Source organism: Salmo trutta, chromosome 21 (assembly GCF_901001165.1).
Source record: "Salmo trutta chromosome 21, fSalTru1.1, whole genome shotgun sequence".
NCBI lineage: Eukaryota > Metazoa > Chordata > Actinopteri > Salmoniformes > Salmonidae > Salmo > Salmo trutta.
In genome coordinates, this window is record NC_042977.1 from 35,286,384 (window position 1) to 35,306,465 (window position 20,082).

Consider the following 20,082-nt stretch of genomic DNA (forward strand, 5'->3'; position numbering starts at 1 on the left):
TTTAAGGTAGTTTCCGAATCATTTAATCTTTAAATGACAAGTTAATTGATAGTCAATTATACAAAGTGAAAGGGCTGCTTTACAGAATAACCAAAATGCATCTTAAACACTTCCCATCTCAGGCCCCCAGTCAACAGCCACCAACACTACCGGCCCAACCTAACCTAAGATTTGGAAAGCAAGCAGTCATATAGATCAAAACTCATTTAAATGCCATGTAAGACGGGGTTGTGGTTTGTTGTTTACCACCACTCACACTACTGTCTTCTTCCTCTATCACACCAGCATCGCTTTCTTCTGCACCTTGATGGTCTCATAGGTGTCCTGACCTTTATGGGTCAAACCCTGTGAGAGGAAGAACAATGAGGGACTTGAAAACAACTTGAAATCCTTAAAACTGCAATATTCTTTGTCATTTATGATATACTGTAAGTCATAATAAGAATAAGAAAAATGATCTTACTGCGTAAAGTCCCTCTCCTTTCTGTAAAATGGAAATTACGAGAGCTGTTATCTGCGTTGTTATCTGCTGAAGGCACACATGCACATGCGCACACACACACACACACACACACAATTTATTTTATCAGAAGAACATTTAACAAAAGAACATCATTCCTCATTTCTCCTTCCGTCTTTCTCATGTTCTCCTTCTCTACCTTTTTTTATCGGGCAAAGAAAGGAATTGGTGTAGAAGACTAGACACAGAGGGTGATGATGCGACCGTTTAAAGCTTCACTACTCTTAGCTTCCACTGTAATTGGATTTTCTTTCTAAGTAATCTGTCTACCCGGGTATTTCTGTGTAACAGGATATAGTGTTGTATTTTAGTCTGACTGTAATGGAAACTGTGTTTATAAGTGGCAGGGTTGGTGGTCAGTTCTTGTTAACAGGAAATGATCACAGTTGCTGAAGGAGGGGGACGAAAAGCAGAACTGTGGACTTCGAGGTGACATGGTAAGACGGCATATGACTTGACATATTCCTCTTACATAGCTAATTTGTTGAACAACCAGGAGGAAGCATTTCGCCAGCTGAATTTGATCAACATTCAGATGTATACATATATTTTGGGGTTTGTAAAGAAAGCTAGAGTTGAATAGTGGTTATTGAGAGTATTGTGTAAATTATACATGCCCAATACACATTCACTTTCTCTCTCGCTCTTTCTTTCTCTCCCTCTTACATATGCACACACATTTTTATTGTACCTGTGGATACCCGCCAGTGCCCTGTGGAGATCCGCCACTGTTTATGTAGATGGGATGCATCTGAGGAACATGATAAATATCATTTTAATTAAACAGCTGTGTGAATGTGAAACATATTCTATTTATGTGGGAGCTGGTCTTCAATTGGTGAGGCATTTATATTTTTATTGATGTTTTGAATGTGCTATCATTATTGAAATATAAATAGCATTTTACTGTATGAATATTGTTAATATGGTCATGGAGATATGTGTGCACTGCATACCCTGATATATCATATGTTTTGTGGATGGTGGAATGATTTATAATGTGTTATAGAGCGTTTATAATTCCTTACCCTCAGTCTGCAGTACAAGATGGTGAGAATGACGCCATAGATCACGAGAATCCCATCCAGGATATAACACAGTTTACCGTCTGGCACTTGAGCCTCTGCACACATTATGGGATCACACTGCATCATCATCATCATCACTATCCCATCATCATGTAAAACAATGTTTTATCAACCACAAGCCTACTATTTGTATCTGTTCATGTTGTAATACTGCAAATAATGAATTATACATGTAATACACATTAGTGTTTAGAACATTGTAGTTAAATATAAAGATAAATCATCTATTGCATAGAGTACTGTGTTACTAGGCCATTAAGTTGAGGATCAGGAGTAATTATCACAGTACACTGAGTATACATGTCCCTCTATGTGTGTGTGTGTGTATATATATATATAGTATAAATATCCCTGTTCATGATGGAATAAAAAAGTGCTGAACATCATAATGTAAAATAAAACAGGAATCTCACCTGCAAAGCTGAAGTTCAAGAGTAGAGCGACCAAGATCAGAGATCCCTGAAACATCTTCGTAGCAGGCACAAAATGAAAGGTTAAAGAGAGTAGATGGAGAGTTGGAGTACTTCGTGTTATTTCAATGGCTGTCTGTGGGTTTCTGACACCTCTGAACAGAAAGTGCAGAGAGCTCTAGCAGGAAGTTATGGGCTCATACTGGTGTCCGTTTTTATATGCTAAAACCACATGCTTGTCCCCTTCCCACCCACAGATATATAGTACTTGTTAACTTCAGTGAGAAGAGAAGATGGAAACACAAACATGTACACATTTATGATGCATACATTATTACACTGTGCCTGGATACCTCATTATGTGCCATATTGTAATTCAAAAGAATGGATACTGTGTAAGGCTACTTGTTAGTGTGATTAACTTTTTTTTTTTAAGTTGTGATGTAAATATTAAATAATATGGTGGTCAGAAACATAAACTTCAACTTAGTATGATATACATACACATGGCTAAATAAGAAGTTACTTTTCAGGGTGTTCACATGGTGTTGCATGTTGTCACTAAAGCATTGTTCACACTTCAGGCCTTAATGCTCAAATCAGTTTTGTTTTTCAAATTCGTTTAGGAATATTGACTGTCCAAACAACAAGTTACAAGTAACCAAATCGGATGTGTGCATGTTCAGACAGCAGTCATTCGCTGACATGGCTACGCTATTTGTCGTAGTAATGACAGGCGTGTGCCCAGTGATGTAGGCTGATTGGTGGTGGTGCTCCTGCTTCCTATCACACATAAGTTATGTAGCAAGCTAAGGTGACAACAATGCCTGCCATGGACGATTCTCAGTTGATTTGAATGTTCAAAATCATAGTGTAAGAACCCTTTTAAAGCCTCAAAGGATATGATCCAACTTTCTAAATGAGTTTGTCTAGCCACAGCAGTCAACTAGCTGGGTAGCTTTTTTGCTTTCTAGCACATTCACTACTTTGTAAACAATTATCTAGTTACCTACCACATGTTCTTGTCAACAAAGTAGCTAGCAAGCAACAAGATATGCCAAATAACATTTAAAAAATCACTTGAGGGCAAATAAATCAGATTTGACCGTTCAGACACAAGTCGCATGGCCAGGTATCAATCCAATTTATTTATAAAGCCCTCAGCCGATGTCACAAAGTGCTATACAGAAACCCAGCCTAAAACCCCAAACAGCAAGCAATGCAGATGTAGAAGCATGGTGGCTAGGAAAAAGTCCCTAGAAAGGCAGGAACCTAGGAAGAAACCTATAGAGGAACCAGGCTCTGAGGTGTGGCCAGTCCTCTTCTGGCTGTGCCGGGTGGAGATTATAACAGAACATGGCCAAGATGTTCAAATGTTCATAGATGACCAGCAGGGTCAAATAATAATAATTACAGTGATTGGTCAGCACCTCAGGAGTAAATGTCAGTTTGCTTTTCATAGCCGAGCATTCAGAGTTCAAGACAGCAGGTGCGGTAGAGAGTCGAAAACAGCAGGTCCGGGACAAGGTAGCACATCCGGTGAACAGGTCAAGGTTCCATAGCCGCAGGCAGAACAGTTGAAACTGTATCAGATTTGTGTCATGAAATTTCCTATTCCATGTGCTTTTTTTGACTGTTCAGACCGCAGGAAAAAGAACAGATTCGAATCAGATATGCCAAAAAATAGGATGAGTCACTTCAAACTGCCAATGTGCAGTTTGAAGTAGCTTTAGCTTAAGAGCTATATTGAATTGAATAATGGGGTATTATGCACACAAAAAAAGACAATGGAACTGATCAGGAAAAAAATGTTTTAGGTAAAAAAAGGGAAGTTTAAACTCAATCTGAATTATTTTTATCCTTCTCTGAATTATGAAAGAGCTCTGAGATCAGGGATTAGATGTACTGTAGATTGCTTCTTGTTTAAAGACCTCACATATTCCATTAAGTCTTTAATCATCTTCTAATCAGTAGGCTTACCGTACTCTTTTTGCTAACAGGGCAGGATAATGATAACCTCTTACAACCATCTGGAACTCTCCCAAGATTACATTCTGTTTCACTACACATATTTCAGCAGTAATCAGTCTGGTAATACGAGGCTAGGAAAATGACAGACAGGGCTTCACACAATCACAACTCAGTGTGTGTGAGAGAAAAAGGAGTGAGAACAGGTGCACAGGAAAATGGTTTAATAATGTCAAAAACATCTAGCACACTATACAAGCTACTATTATTAATAAAATAAACAATACAAGTCAAATGTACACGTGTACAAGCTGTCCTCTTTTCCAAAAGTAAATGTTTCATTTTTATTGAATTGCATTATAACTTAGGCATCTTAAAAAAAAGAAACAAACAAGCTCATCATATAAAATGTACCTAAACCCTAAATTCTAGAATCCATAAAAAACGGGAACAATCATTTGCATTCTGTCATCCAGATGTTCTCATCAGTTACGTCAACTAGTTCTGCACTTTGTTTCATTGGTTCTCACAGAAATGAAGGGCATTTCTGCTTGAATTAAAATGACTGGCAGTCATAGTGGCTCAGTTGTCCAAAAAAAGGTAGACAACAGTTTGGAGCAGTTCAAGTCTCAACACCAGGCTGCCAGTTACAGTATGTCTTGGTTAGAACCGAGAAGTGTAGTGGTCAGAGAAGTGGTTCTTTGCCAGAGATGACCGGACAGCGTTTCGTAGTTCACACATGAGTAAGGCTATTGGATGCCGCAATCATACTGTGCTTGTTTTAATATGTGGCACAATCTGGTGATTTGCTACAACTGCAGAGGACTTGCAGTGAGGATACAATCACATGTTCCAGGGCAGAAGAAGATGGATGGAGGACAGTGGACACAGGGTAAAGAAAAGAGGAGTCCATTCAAAAAAGCTTAATTGAACTACAGGTTATTCAGGACAGTCTGTATGAGAAAGCTGTCCCAAGGCAGGGATTCTCAGATTTCCTCATTCAATGTTACCAAAATCATGATAACGTGTGTAAAAAGGCAAGCGTAAATTGAAATGAGAGCCACATATACACGGAATATATGACTCCTTACAACATACAGTCTCAGATACAACAAGCTCAGGAATGTTGTTCCTTCCTAAACAGATGGAGACAGTTGGCCTACAGACAACAAGAAAAACCTTAATTCAATACGTATACATTCAGTAATAAAAAAAAGTCACACCCTATATAAAACAGGCCTAACCATCACTTCAAGCACAACACACTGGCAATGAGTAGAAGCAGTTTACCAAGTTTGCAGTCAGCTGACTTACATTTTTGTCATTTAGCAGACACTCTTATCCAGAGTGACTTACAGGAGCAGTTATGGTAAAGTGCCTTGCTCAAGGGCACACCGACAGATTTCCCAGCTGGTCGGCTCAGGATTCGAACCAGCAACCTTTTGGTTACTGGCCCAACGCTTTTAACCGTCAGGCTGCCTGCCACCTTTGAGAGTTGTACTCTGATTGGTACTTTCGTAAGACATGACACAGCCACTCTAACGGGGTCATGGCTAGAAGGGATCCAGCTTTTGTCAAATTAACGTTAGGTTGACTTTTCGTAGCAGGTTAGGAGAATTAACGTACCAGGTTAAGATAATTAGGTAAAGAAAAGGGTTAGCTAAAAGCAACTTTTGATGTTAATTTGACAAAAGCTGGATCCATTCTAGCCATGACCCTCTAGCAGTCAGATAGTGATTTTTATGTGATGAGTTTACTACACAGTGATCAGTGGTTGCAGTGAAAGTAGCAAAAATTGCTGTTATTTATCAGAATAAATGTAGGCAAATGCTCCCTTTGGAAAAACAAGGGCATTTTACAGTGTATCATAAAGACATGGTCAAGGCATCCATCTTCTTTCTATGGAAGATTGTAGCTTCATCACATTCTGTTAACATCCATGACAATGGTTCAATAGGAGATTACATGATCTAGCACCCTGCGTATCCCAGTAGGATGAGGGGCCTCCACTGACCCGCTCTACACAGAGGTCTCCGACTGTAGCCTCATCACAAACTTGTGACTCTTGGGGTCGATAAACTCCTCACCAATACGCAGGAAGGGGAGGGGCTGCACCGTGACGACCAGGGAGAAGTCAAGGCGGCGCAGGGAGAAGACCAGACCCTGACGCAGGGCAGAGGTCACCGGCTCCTCGCTCACTAGAGTCCAATGGCGCCCCCTGCCATTCTCACGCTGGTACTGCAAGGTAGGGCCTGGGCTGAGGTAACGCTCCAGGAAAGCCTGAAAAGACAAAAATACAGCCTTTCAAAATCAACCTTACACAGGAAGACCTGTGAATGGGTACAGAGTAGATGACTAGTTAAGCACAACTGATTGTTTGAATTGTAGATCTGATCAAATGCATGATATTTATCCCAAAAGCTGTTGTAACATTATACCCAGGAAGTGACACAATGTATCCCTTCTCTTTGCGGGTTATACATTATAGACAAGTGAACGTGATACGTTGTTTCTCACCTTGGGGGTCATGTTGTGAGTGATACAGAACTGCAGGTGTGTGAGGATGCTCTCCATGCTGTGGTAGGGCTGCTGGCGCGTGGTCCTCAGGTACTTCTGCATGGCTCGGGCCATGGGGGCGAAGATAGCCTGAGCCGCCTCCCGGGGGTCCATCACCTCACGGGGGTGTTTGGGGGACGATGCTGCGGGGTCATCATCCTGGAGACGCTTGATGTGGGTGAAGGCCTCTTCCACTGCCACTACCAGCCTGGACAATGCAACAATCATCATTATGATCACCATCATCATGCTCCCGAGTGGCGCAGCGGTCTAAGGCACTGCAGTCCCTGGTTCGAATCCAGGCTGCATCACATCCGCCCGTGATTGGGAGTCCCATAGGGCGGCGCACAATTGGCCCAGTGTCATCCGAGTTTGGCCGGGGTAGGCCGTCATTGTAAATAATAATTTGTTCTTAACGGACTTGCCTAGTTAAATAAAAGGTTAAATATTTTATTATTATTTTTATTTATTTTTAAACCATGATACAGGAGAGCTTAATGGATAGTGTCATCAGTCATCATTACTGTGCCTGAAATACACTATGAAAGGGACTGGTCATTCTCTAGCAACGTACATAACAGAATTCACTGAACACAAACAGAATAGGGACATTAACAGGGTTTGTCCCCCTGTAATCACTTAAAAGTATATTATAGAAATGTATAGAAAACAGGATGTTGTCCGTCTTACCTGGCCTTCCGCTTGCGGCACCTGCGGTCCAGCTCGGCCTCCTCGTAGTAATACTCACTGTGAGAGTTGTCTCTCCTGCGGGCTGCAGCAGCAATCATGGCCCGGGACTGACTGTTGGTGTTATTGGTGCTGTTCTCTGTGGATCAAGACATATACATCAGTCAGTGGATGGATGGATGAATGGAGTGAGGTAAGGGTTGGTTAGTTGGTGGATGAATGGATGGATAGAGGGATGAGGTAGAGAAAGTAAGTAGTCTACAATGCTATTTACCATCCAGAGAGTAGACTTTGAATCCAGACATCTTCTTGGAGAGGATAGACTTGGGCAGGTTGAGCAGGGCAGGGTTGTAGACAGGGAAGTCCCTGTAGTACTGATCCAGCACCCACACTGCTGCCCTCTGGACACTGGAACACACAGACACCAAGTATTTCTATTTACTTCGGATCTGGAATCCCTCAACTGAAGCTAGCCAGCTAACTACCTACCTACCTACCAGCTATCAGTCAGCAAACCATTGCTAGCGGTCATCAGCTAACCTTTAGCTCGGAAAGCTCTCGCCAGTTCGAACAACGTGACTCAAACCAGAGCATAACGGACCTATTATTATTTGTTTTTTTAATTTCCGATATCCCCGGATTCCGCAAACTCTGAACATTTTCATCTGGATCTTCGCAACTAGCTAACCGCAATCCCGGGTGACTACTCCTGGCTAGCATTTCCATCCCGGAACAAGCACCAATTAGCCTGAAGCTAGCCCGTCCAGGGCTCCTGCCCTACAAATTCACCTCTGCTGTTTTCAATCAAGATCTCAGCAATCACTGCCTCATTGCCTGCATCCGTAATGGGTCTGCGACCAAACAACCACCCCTCATCACTGTCAAACGCTCCCTAAAACACTTCTGCGGGTGACACTCTAGACCCAAACTGCTACAGACCTATATCTATCCTACCCTGTCTTTCTAAGGTCTTCAAAAGCCAAGTTAACAAAGAGATTACGGACCATTTCGGATCCCACTGTACCTTCTCCGCTATGCAATCTGGTTTCAGAGCTGGTCATGGGTGCACCTCAGCCACGCTCAAGGTCCTAAACGACATCATAACCGTCATCGATAAGAGACATTACTGTGCAGCCGTATTCATCAACCTGGCCAAGGCTTTCGACTCTATCAATCACCACATTCTTACTGGCAGACTCGACAGCCTTGGTTTCTCAAATGATTGCCTCGCCTGGTTTCCCAACTACTTCTCTGATAGAGTTCAGTGTGTCAAATCGGAGGGCCTGTTGTCCAGACCTCTGGCAGTCTCTATGGGTGTGCCACAGGGTTCAATTGTCGGGCCGACTCTCTTCTCTGTATACATCAATAATGTTGCTCTTGCTGCTGGTGGTTCTCTGATCCACCTCTACACAGACGACACCATTCTGTATACTTCTGGCCCCTCTTTGGACACTGTATTAACTAACCTCCAGATGAGATTCAATGCCCGTGTGGCTCAGTTGGTAGAACATGGTGTTTGCAACGCCAGGGTTGTGGGTTCAATTTCCACGGGGGACCAGTACGGAGAAAACATTTATGAAATGTATGCATTCACTACTGTAAGTCACTCTGGATAAGAGCATCTGCTAAATGACTGAAATGTAAATGTAAATACAACTCTCCTTCCGTGGCCTCCAACTGCTCTTAAACGCAAGTAAAACTAAATGCATGCTATTCAATCGATCACTGCCTGCACCTGCTCGCCCGTCCAGCATCACTACTCTGGACGGCTCTGACTTAGAATACGTGGACAACTAAAAATACCTGGGTGTCTGGTTAGACTGTAAACTCTCCTTCCAGACTCACATTAAGCATCTCCAATCCAAAATGACATCTAGAATCGGCTTCCTATATCGCAACAAAGCATCCTTCACTCATGCTGCCAAACATACCCTCGTAAAACTGACCATCCTACCGATCCTCGACTTCGGTGATGTCATCTATAAAATAGCCTCCAACAGTCTACTCAACAAACTGGATGCAGTCTATCACAGCGCCATCCGTTTTGTCACCAAAGCCCCATACACGACCCACCATTGCGACCTGTACGCTCTCGTTGGTTGTCCCTTGCTTCATATTTGTCGCCAAACCCACTGGCTACAGGTTATCTACAAGTCTCTGCTAGGTAAAGCCCCACCTTATCTCAGATCACTGGTCACCCTAGCAGCACGCGCTCCAGCAGGTATATCTCACTGGTCACCCCCAAAGCCAATTCCTCCTTTGGTCGCCTTTCCTTCCAGTTCTCTGCTGCCAATGACTGGAACGAACTGCAAAAATCACTGAAGCTGGAGACTCATATCTCCCTCACTAGCTTTAAGCACCAGCTGTCAGAGCAGCTCACAGATCACTGCACCTGTACATAGCCCATCTGTAAATAGCCCATCTATCTACCTCATCCCCATACTGTATTTATTTATGTATCTTGCTCCTTTGCACCCCAGTATCTCTACTTGCACATTCATCTTCTGCACATCTACCATTCCAGTGTTTAATTGCTATATTGTAATTACTTCACCACCATGGCCTATTTATTGGCTTAATTTACCTCATTTGCACTCACTGTATATAGACTTTTTGTTTTCTTTTGTTCTACTGTATTATTGACTGTATGTTTTGTCTATTCCATGTGTAACTCTGTGTTGTTGTATGTGTCACACTGCTTTGCTTTATCTTTGCCAGGTCGCAGTTCTCAACTAGCCTACCTGGTTAAATAAATGTGAATTTTTTATTTTATTTTTGAAATGGTGAGATCCATCGTCATCATAATCTTTATCATTGTGTTAGTAATGATCATCCTCATCCTATGACACACTACAGTCACACACAGACTGACCTGAGGTGTCCCACATTGTAGAAGCGGCTAGCCCCGTCTGTGGTGCGCACCACCTTGAGGCAGAAGGCAGGCTGCAGGTGTCTGACCTCCAGTAGCACCAGGGCCAGGTACTGGATAAAGAGCAGCGCGTCAACCAGCGACGCCGCATACTCCACGATGCCTCTATAGTCCCTTTCCCGGGGCTCCAGCACACGCACGCCATAGAACAGCCAGTAGGACGCCACGAACAGGAACACCAGCACCATGAGCAGGCAGCGGAAGACGAAGAAGCGGGGCAGGGTGGCGCGCGGAGGGCGCAGGAACAGTGCCCAGGAGGAGATGAGGAGCACCAGGAGCTTGAAGGCCAGAGAGACGTATAGACCCTCGCAGGGCGTGCCGCAGGGCTCCAGGGCCTCACGCCACAGCAGCTGGGGGAGGACCAGGAAGGCCAGGGGGGTGAACAGGGCGAACAGGCCCAGGCAGCCACCCAGCACAGGCCCCAGGAAGCGCTTGCATTCCAGGGGAGACGATTCCTCCAGCTCCTTGGAGACGCGCGTCAGGTCCTCGTTGGAAACGCTGTGTTCTGATGTGCCTGTGACCACAGTGGTGGTCTCACCCCAGTTGTCATCCTACAGAGAGGAACAGAGACAGGAGATAGGGTAAACATAGAGGAGAGATTGGAAAGGGGGCTTTAAAGAGATATGAGAGGATAGAGATGTTGAGATTTGGATGGGTAGGGAAGATGACTGGGGCCCTGAGGTTTTTCTGACCACATAACCTGATCTGAGTTTTTCCTGGTTAGGTCACATGGTCAGGAAAACCTCTGGCCCTATTATGAGATAAAGATTTTGAGATGTAGAGGTGTTGGAGGAGGTTGTGATTCTGACCCGGTCATCTCCGTGGGTGGATTCTGCGTCTAGCAGTGGCTCCCCAGGGGCATGGACGGTCACAGACTTGTCTCCACGGCTGCTGCCGTCTCTGCTCTTGGAGCGATGCCTGTCCCTCCGATCCCTGGAGCACAGAAACAGGACAACCACACAGTTATGTCAGCGTGTTAAGCCCATGTCATTGTGTGACCGAAGCCTGGGGGTACATGTGTGACCCGTGCGTGTGGTTGCTCATCAATGTGCCCATTGACTAATGGATCGATGTGTATTACACACATGCCTTTGATCTCTGTGTTTACAGTGTGCGTGCACGCTTGTGTGTTTTTGGGGCATTTGTGACCACCCTTCTGGTACCTGTGCTTGCGGGAGCTGCGGGAGTGGGACGACTTGTAAGAGTAGCCCGAGTACTGTGACTCGTTGTCCATGTCGCGGGTCGGTGGGCAGGGTTTGCGGGCCCCTCCTCCCCCCGTGGCTTGTTCCCTGGCTCCGCCCAGCTGGCTCTTGCGCTCAGAGATGGACTTGGTGGACAGGGCCAGAGGCAGCTTCAGCAGGTCAACCTTACTCCTGAAGGAATCTATTTTGGAGGCCGGAGGGCAGGGAGAGGTAGAAGAGCCTACAAGATAGAGGGAATCAGGGAAACGATGGACTAGAGAAAGGAGGGAAGGAGAAGAAAAGCTAGACTAGACAGGGAGGGTAAAAAGATATGATGGTTGGGAGTATAGGAGGCGGGTGTTGAGGTGGACAGGTCCTGAAATAGAGGAGAGAAGGGTTAGAATTAGTGACAAAAACAAACTCCTATCCCTAAGCTGTGGTGTTTAAAACCAACCTGTTTCTTGGTATTTGACCCCGACTGTCTGCGCAACTCAAGACGACGTTTGCCAATTGAGCTAAAATATGTTAGCTCTAGAGGTAAAGATAAGCTTTCAGATCTCAAGGTTGATCTTCATGTGAGCGTAGTTCTACAGGCTATAAGACTGCAGTGAGATGAGGTCCTGGAAAGCCTACAGATCTGATACAATGGCAGCCACATTGGATTACTGTTTTCACAAACTTATTTGACCTCTCCCTCTTTCCCCATCTCACATTCCCTCTTGGTCTCCCTTGGTCCCCTGGGTAACAGGGCCTCTCCGCTGCCATGGTGATGAAAGAGGGTGTTCAGCTGGAGGGGATTTGAGGTTGACAGTTTCCATGGGAACCTGACCTTACACCACCCTCTCATAAACTGAGGAAAATGCCCCATAAATACAAGTGTTTGTGTGACTGTCTTCTCACATGCTTAATTGATATGGGCACTATGTTAATTGTATGGGCTCACCAAGTTAATTGGAGATCTTGATGTTAATTGGAGAGCTTGATTTGTCACATGTGGGGCGACAGTCAGTCATAGCCTTGCAAGGCATTAAATTAAACAACTCTACCAAAATACCATTCTATTCTCAAGTACCCTCCTTCCATAAAAAATGTAAAAGTATGTATGTGTCTGCTTGCACAAGTTGACATAAGCCTCGTCTTAGTAGAGTGCCCCACTGTTTATGCTAATAAACTCAGCCTTTGTACACACCTATAAAAACATATGAGCCCCAGAGCATGTGCTGAACTTCAGCTCCCATCGAATGCTGAAAAGAAACACAATCTATTAATCAGTCTCGGTGGAGGTGCTGTGTAAAGGATGTGGGGGAAAATGTATGCTTAATGTATAGGCATACTCCTGAAATTCGAGACAAGGCAGGCTATGCTAGATAGTGAGGAGCAGGGAGAAGACATGCTCATCCCAGCTTGCTGTTAGTATTCCCATGATCTGGACTTGATACCCCAAGGACAGACCAGGCTGTCTGCTTGATACTGGGGATATGATGAACACCTGATCCATTAAGGTGTGGTCTGCTGGAGAGATGTATAGGCCTAGATAGAGTTTCCTTTCCCTATTCAACCCTGTATGTCTTGTGACCCAGTTAATTAACTGTGCGGGTGGTGGTGACTCCTCACGTGACTAACGCCAACCTCACTCAACCACATCATCATGTCATAAAGGCTAACCAGAGCCATGTAATTAGAGAGTTGGGCCATTGAGGTTTCTGCATTATGATGCATTAACATGGCACTCCAACATTCTGTGGCAGCCATGTTAGCATCTTATTAACATAACATGTGGAATATTTAAATAATGGTATAACTGAATGTCTAGAATTACAACAATATTCAAAAAAAAATATTAAAAATGGCCCAACTCTTTAAATACTCGACTCTGAGGCCAACCATACCGTAGCAATCTAAACAAACATAGAAGGCTGTCAGATTCACCTGCCTGTGCTTGTATAAAATCCATACACAAGCAAGCCCAGTACCAACTCAACAGAATTCACTTTTAGCAGCATAATCTGGCCCTGTAGTCATATTATATAGATATATACACACACACACTTTTTTTCCCCCCTCCCAATTTCAATCTTGTCTCAACGCTGCAACTCTCCAAGGGGTTCGGGAGAGGCGAAGGTCAAGTCATGTGACCTCTGAAACATGACTCGCCAAACCGTGGTCTTAACACCCGCCCACTAAACCTGGAAGCCAGCTGCACGCAGGCGCCCGGCCCGCCACAAGGAGTCGCTAGAGCGCGATGAGCCAAGTAAAGCCCCCCCAGACAAACCCTCCCCTAACCCGGACGATGCTGGGCCAATTGTGTGACACCCTATCGGACTCATCAGTCGAGGCCGGTTGTGACACAGCCCAGGATCTAACACGGGTCTATAGTGACGCCTCAAGAACTGCGATGCAGTGCCTTAGACAGCTGCACCACTCGGGAGGCCCCTATTTAAAATAAATAATAGGTAGTCCCATTGAACCTTAGTCTCTTAAAATATTAATTTTATATTTAACCTTTATTTAAAAAAGATGATGATCCAGTCAGACAAGCCAACGGCATGGCTTTCCTGACAGTGTATAAACTATTATGCACATCTCGTTGCCTCATAGTGAGTATCACAGATGCCTTGCCTTCTATGAGTACATCTATCTCTTCACATGACTCTACACCCTTACCTAGACTACCATAACAGCACACATGCCTGACAAATGACACCATCTCCTTCCTCTCTCACAAAGCTTCATCTTTTAATGGTGCTTGGTGAATATAAGCAGGGGAGGTGATATACCCCTAACTACATGCCCACACAGAGACCCTTCAAAACCATTTTTATTAAATCAAATCCAAACTTTCACCAACTGTTTGAGGGAGTGGCAAAGTCCAAACAAACAATTATCATAGTGTCAAAGCGGTATGTTACTTCATGTCAGAGTAATGATCAGTGTCAAAGCGGTATGTTACTTCATGTCAGAGTAATGATCAGTGTCAAAGCGGTATGTTACTTCATGTCAGAGTAATGATCAGTGTCAAAGCGGTATGTTACTTCATGTCAGAGTAATGATCAGTGTCAAAGCGGTATGTTACTTCATGTCAGAGTAATGATCAGTGTCAAAGCGGTATGTTACTTCATGTCAGAGTAATGATCAGTGTCAAAGCGGTATGTTACTTCATGTCAGAGTAATGATCAGTGTCAAAGCGGTATGTTACTTCATGTCAGAGTAATGATCAGTGTCAAAGCGGTATGTTACTTCATGTCAGAGTAATGATCAGTGTCAAAGCGGTATGTTACTTCATGTCAGAGTAATATGAAGGAAAAAATGGCAACTGTGAAAATAAATGTACAAAGCCCAGCACCGGTGGTATAGAGAGAGTGTATGAGAGAGGGCCACACACACACCATTTCAAACCCCACCCACCTACTGCTAGCTGCAAAAACACCAGAAAACCCACTGGAAAACAGACAACTGTGCACTCTCAACCTTTGTGCCCAATCTGCCCATGTGATATGAAGTGGAGCTGGTGTGTGTAGAATACAATGTGGAAGACATGGTGTGGCCAAATCAATAGATTATGGACTGGACAGTGCAGTCTTGTTACGATTGATACAAGAGGGGCAAGACAATTTACCAAACACAAACTGTGCTGTGCCCATAAGCCATATTCAAGCCCATGTATGGGTTAGAGGTTACCACTGTCCCAAGTCTTGCCTCTGTCACCATTGACTTTGCCTCATCTATAGGCCTGACTTGTTGGCCTGTTTATTTTGAGAGCCACGGCAGCTGGGACAATAGCCTGGGCATTGGGAACTCTACAGTAGCCCAAGAAAAAGCTAGTGGACAATTACTACATGATAAAGGTAGGCATAAAATTAACAAAATAATAATATTGTAGCCAGCTGTTATTTTGTTTATATATTTTGGATGATTGCAGTGGCAAAGTTGGTTATTTGTTGTACTTTCATTAGCTTCTGATAATTTTGCAAGACCATTTGATTTCATTATGCATAACACAACAGTTAACTTTAACCTAACATAACTTTCAACTGAAAACATTGTAATTCTGTACATTTTAGTAATTTAGCAGACGCTCTGACTTACAGGAGCAAATAGGGTTAAGTGCTTTACTGAAGGACACATAGATTATTTTCACCTAGTGGGTTCGGAGATTCGAACCAGCGACCTTTCGGTAACCGGTCCAACGCTCTTAACCACTAGGCTACTTGCTGCACAGTTTTTGTAGTTTACTTTGATCGGAAAGTAAAACAAGCACCAGCATTTGAGCTGCTGCAGTAGTCTACATACATACTGTTTCACTTTAATCTCTAGACTGTAGGATACATTTATTAAAATGCATAGCTACAGTCCTTTTAACAACGTTACAATCTTGTTACAATGGGGACAATCCTTGCTACAATGTTGTAACAATGTTACAAACATGTACTTTAACCACCAGCTGAATCAGATACGAATATAACTTGCTACAGTGTAACAGAGGCATGCATCAACCTCATTTCGTGCCCAGCCTGTTTGGAACAGGGACCAACATGAAGGTCTATTAATAATTAAACATCACAACCACAAAGGACTGAATGAAACAATAACCTGTTACTACATGAGCAATAAACTAGCAAACAAAATATGTTAATCGAAGATTCAACTACGAAAAACAAGTTATAAATGCCAGTTGTATGCAACATCAGCATCGTCCATTATGAGGACTAGGGCAAACAATGGGGCGAGACTGACATTTCCAGTCGGCGAATCTTTTTACGCTCTTTTCGAAAGGGAAAACCCTGGATAGATGATGGATCATGCACATTGAAATAAACACCAACCTTCGGCGAAAATTCTCACGAAGCTGGAACCCATTTATCCTCTCCGAGTCTAGTTTCCATGCCGTCGCGATGGGGGTAAGCTACTTCCTCCCAAATTGTTGGGGACTCGGGACTCAGCCCTACGAACCGTCCGATATCTGGTTAGATACCGTAGATACGTGTCCAGGGTGAAAATAACAATAGGCCCGATCAGGGGTCCTCTCTAAACTTCCCTGCAACTGCGGTCTCGAGCGATAACAGACTTATTGTTTCGGAAACATGAGACTCTAGCGCCTATTTATTTTGTCTTCCCCTGTATTTCAATGGTCAATAATGTCCAAACATTGTTCTCTATACCTATCCACACTGAAAAACTCCTTAGATGTCCCAAAATATTCATTCAGGTATTTTCTCACGTTCCTCATTTCCCCCCCTCAACAGTAGCACCCTGCGGCCCGCCCCCGATTCATTGCCCCTCCTCCACTCCTTTCTTTTTGTGGAACCTCAAGGCTGATGACGTAGCCAACTTCAGACCCCCATGTAACATCCTACTTAGAACTAGTACTAAAACCAGTGATGCCAATTTAGCAATTTTGTTGCTAGATTTTGCAACTTTTCAGACTACCCTGGCAACTTTTTTTTCAAACAGCACCTAACAACAAATGTAGCTACTTTTAAAAATGTATTTGGAACTTTTAGCAACTTTTGAAAAGTGACTTAAATGCTAAAATGCACTCATTTCCCCTCTAAATGACACAAAAACGATTCTCTCTGTCACACAAATGATCAATTTATCAATGAACCTACCAGGTACAACCCCAAATCCGTAAACACGGGCACTCTCATAGATATCATCCTAACTAACTCGCCCTCCAAATACACCTCTGCTGTTTTCAATCAAGATCTCAGCAATCACTGCCTCATTGCCTGCATCCGTAATGGGTCTGAGACCAAACAACCACCCCTCATCACAGTCAAATGCTCCCTAAAACACTTCTGCGAGCAGGCCTTTCTAATCGACCTGGACCGGGTATCCTGGAAGGACATTGACCTCATCCCGTCAGTAGAGGATGCCTGGTTGTTCTTTAAAAGTGCCTTCCTCACCATCTTAAACAAGCATGCTCCATTCAAAAAAATTAGAACCAGGAATAGATATAGTCCTTGGTTCACTCCAGACCTGTCTGCCCTTGACCAGCACAAAAACATCCTGTGGCGTTCTGCATTAGCATCGAATAGCCCCCGTGATATGCAACTTTTCAGGGAAGTTAGGAACAAATATACACAGGCAGTTAGGAAAGCTAAGGCTAGCTTTTTCAAACAGAAATTTGCATCCTGTAGTACAAATTCAAAAAAGTTCTGGGACACTGTAAAGTCCATGGAGAATAAGAGCACCTCCTCCCAACTGCCCACTGCTCCGAGGCTAGGAAACACTGTTACCACCGATAAATCCACTATAATTGAGAATTTCAATAAGCATTTCTCTACGGCTGGCCCGCCCCATCTCCTTCTGTTCTGAACAATGTTCTGAACGAGCTGCAAAATCTGGACCTCTACAAATCAGCTGGGCTAGATAATCTGGACCCTCTCTTTCTAAATTTATCTGCCGAAATTGTTGCAACCCCTATTACTAGCCTGTTCAATCTCTCTTTCGTATCGTCTGAGATTCCCAAAGATTGGAAAGCTGCCGCGGTCATCCCCCTCTTCAAAGGGGGTGACACTCTAGACCCAAACTGCTACAGACCTATATCTATCCTGCCCTGTCTGTCTAAGGTCTTCGAAAGCCAAGTTAACAAACAGATTACCAACCATTTCGAATCCCACGTACCTTCTCCGCTATGCAATCTGGTTTCAGAGCTGGTCATGGGTGCACCTCAGCCACGCTCAAGGTCCTAAACGATATCATAACCGCCATTGATAAGAGACATTACTGTGCAGCCGTATTCATCGACCTGGCCAAGGCTTTCGACTCTGTCAATCACCACATTCTTATTGGCAGACTCGACAGCCTTGGTTTCTCAAATGATTGCCTCGCCTGGTTTACCAACTACTTCTCTGATAGAGTTCAGTGTGTCAAATTGGAGGGCCTGTTGTCAGAAACTCTGGCAGTCTCTATGGGGGTGGCACAGGGTTCAATTCTCGGGCCGACTCTCTTCTCTGTATACATCAATGATGTTGCTCTTGCTTCTGGTGATTCCCTGATCCACCTCTACGCAGATGACACCATTCTGTATACTTCTGGCCCCTCTTTGGACACTGTGTTATCTAACCTCCAGACGAGCTTCAATGCCATACGACTCTCCTTCCGTGGCCTCCAACTGCTCTTAAACGCAAGTAAAACTAAATGCAATGTATTCAATCGATCACTGCCCGCACCTGCTCGCCCGTCCAGCATCACTACTCTGGACGGCTCTGACTTAGAATACGTGGACAACTACAAATACCTAGGTGTCTGGTTAGACTGTAAACTCTCCTTCCAGACTCACATTAAGCATCTCCAATCCAAAATTAAATCTAGAATCGGCTTCCTATATCGCAACAAAGCATCCTTCACTCATGCTGCCAAACATACCCTCGTAAAACTGACCATCCTACCGATCCTCAACTTCGGCGATGTCATCTATAAAATAGCCTCCAACAGTCTACTCAACAAATTGGATGCAGTCTATCACAGTGCCATCCGTTTTGTCACCAAAGCCCCATACACTACCCACCACTGCGACCTGTACGCTCTCGTTGGTTGGCCCTCGCTTCATACTCGTCGCCAAACCCACTGGCTCCAGGTCATCTACAAGTCTCTGCTAGGTAAAGCCCCGCCTTATCTCAGCTCACTGGTCACCATAGCAGCACCCACTCGTAGCACCCGCTCCATCAGGCATATCTTACTGGTCACCCCCAAAGCCAATTCCTCCTTTGGTCGCCTTTCCTTCCAGTTCTCTGCTGTCAATGACCGGAACAAACTGCAAAAATCACTGAAGCTGGAGACTCATATCTCCCTCACTAGCTTTAAGCACCAGCTGTCAGAGCATTTCACAGATCACTGCACCTGTACATAGCCCATCTGTAAACGGTGTTGTCAACGATCAACACCGAATACTCTGTAATGTCAATGTGGAGGAAAAATTGGAACATTTGTAAAAAAACAAATATACCTTGATTAGATGAGTATTCAACCCACTTGGTCAATACATATTAGAATTACCTTTGGAAGCGATTACAGCTGTGAGGCTTTCTAGGTAACTCTCTAAGAGCTTTCCACACCTGGATTGTGCAACATTTGCCCATTATTCTTCAAGCTCTGTCAAATTGGTTGTTGATCATTGCTAGACAACTATTTTCAGGTATTGCCATAGAATTTGAAGTAGATTTAAGTCAAAACTGTAACTCGGCCACTCAGGAACATTCAATGTCTTGGTAAGCAACACCAGTGTAGATTTGGCCTTGTGTTTAGGTTATTGTCCTGCTGGAAGGTGAATTAATCTCCCAGTGTCTGGTGGAACGCAGACTGAACCAGGTTTTCCTCTAGGATTTTGTCTGTGCTTAGTTCCATTCTGTTTCTTTTTTATCCTAAAAAACTCCCGTCCTTAATGATTACAAGCATACGCCTAACATGATGCAGCCACCACTATGCTGAAAATATGAAGAGTGGTACTCTGTGTTGTATTGGATTTGCCCCAAACACTTTGCTTTCAGGAGAAAAAGTGAATTGCTTTGCCACATTTTTTGCAGTATTACTTTAGTGCGTTGTTGCAAACTGGATGCATGTTTTGGAATATTTTTATTCTGTACAGGCTTCCTTCTTTTCATTCCCAATTAGATTAGTATTGTGGAGTAACTACAATGTTGTTGATCCATCCTCAGTTTTTTCCTATCACAGCCATTAAACTCTTAACTGTTTTAAAGTCCCCGTTGGCCTCAAGGACCCCACACACCCTTACCTCACC

The 20,082-nt window shown here is 43.9% G+C and overlaps 2 protein-coding genes across 5 annotated transcripts; both read right to left on the reverse strand.

The window, feature by feature from the left end:
- On the reverse strand, window positions 1-2,195 carry fcer1gl (Fc receptor, IgE, high affinity I, gamma polypeptide like). Of its 3 annotated transcripts, none has more exons than XM_029705406.1 (5): window positions 2,022-2,195; window positions 1,549-1,643; window positions 1,212-1,271; window positions 464-526; window positions 1-345 (listed from the first exon to the last, which is right to left on the reverse strand). In XM_029705406.1, exons 1-5 carry the CDS (start codon window positions 2,074-2,076, stop codon window positions 277-279), a joined length of 342 nt encoding a protein of 113 aa, XP_029561266.1. In that variant the 5' UTR covers window positions 2,077-2,195; the 3' UTR covers window positions 1-276. The 3 variants fall into 3 exon arrangements, with proteins under 3 accessions (XP_029561266.1, XP_029561265.1, XP_029561267.1); XM_029705405.1 differs by having other exon boundaries at window positions 464-529; XM_029705407.1 differs by having other exon boundaries at window positions 464-484; window positions 2,022-2,194.
- A 1,998-nt stretch (window positions 2,196-4,193) lies between these two features.
- On the reverse strand, window positions 4,194-16,610 carry LOC115157285 (vang-like protein 2). 2 transcript variants are annotated; one of them, XM_029705409.1, is made up of 9 exons: window positions 16,163-16,604; window positions 12,529-12,583; window positions 11,322-11,715; window positions 10,968-11,091; window positions 10,102-10,709; window positions 7,504-7,637; window positions 7,233-7,368; window positions 6,504-6,750; window positions 4,194-6,266 (listed from the first exon to the last, which is right to left on the reverse strand). In XM_029705409.1, exons 3-9 carry the CDS (start codon window positions 11,390-11,392, stop codon window positions 6,006-6,008), a joined length of 1,581 nt encoding a protein of 526 aa, XP_029561269.1. In that variant the 5' UTR covers window positions 11,393-11,715; window positions 12,529-12,583; window positions 16,163-16,604; the 3' UTR covers window positions 4,194-6,005. The 2 variants fall into 2 exon arrangements, with proteins under 2 accessions (XP_029561269.1, XP_029561268.1); XM_029705408.1 differs by lacking the exon at window positions 12,529-12,583 and having other exon boundaries at window positions 16,163-16,610.
- Between the last annotated feature and the right edge of the window lie 3,472 nt (window positions 16,611-20,082).

What these genes read in the sequence shown, in the direction of transcription:
- fcer1gl (XM_029705405.1), bottom strand. Translation starts at nt 2,076, where the DNA reads ATGTTTCAGGGATCTCTGATCTTGGTCGCTCTACTCTTGAACTTCAGC. An exon ending in TCTTGTACTGCAGACTGAGG is followed by an intron (nt 1,272 to 1,548) that starts GTAAGGAATTAT and finishes CATGTTCCTCAG; the next exon opens with ATGCATCCCATCTACATAAA. An exon ending in AAGGAGAGGGACTTTACGCA is followed by an intron (nt 346 to 463) that starts GTAAGATCATTT and finishes TTCCTCTCACAG; the next exon opens with GGTTTGACCCATAAAGGTCA.
- LOC115157285 (XM_029705408.1), bottom strand. Translation starts at nt 11,392, where the DNA reads ATGGACAACGAGTCACAGTACTCGGGCTACTCTTACAAGTCGTCCCAC. An exon ending in CAAAGTCTACTCTCTGGATG is followed by an intron (nt 7,369 to 7,503) that starts GTAAATAGCATT and finishes CTTGATCCACAG; the next exon opens with AGAACAGCACCAATAACACC. An exon ending in CTCACAACATGACCCCCAAG is followed by an intron (nt 6,267 to 6,503) that starts GTGAGAAACAAC and finishes TTGTCTTTTCAG; the next exon opens with GCTTTCCTGGAGCGTTACCT.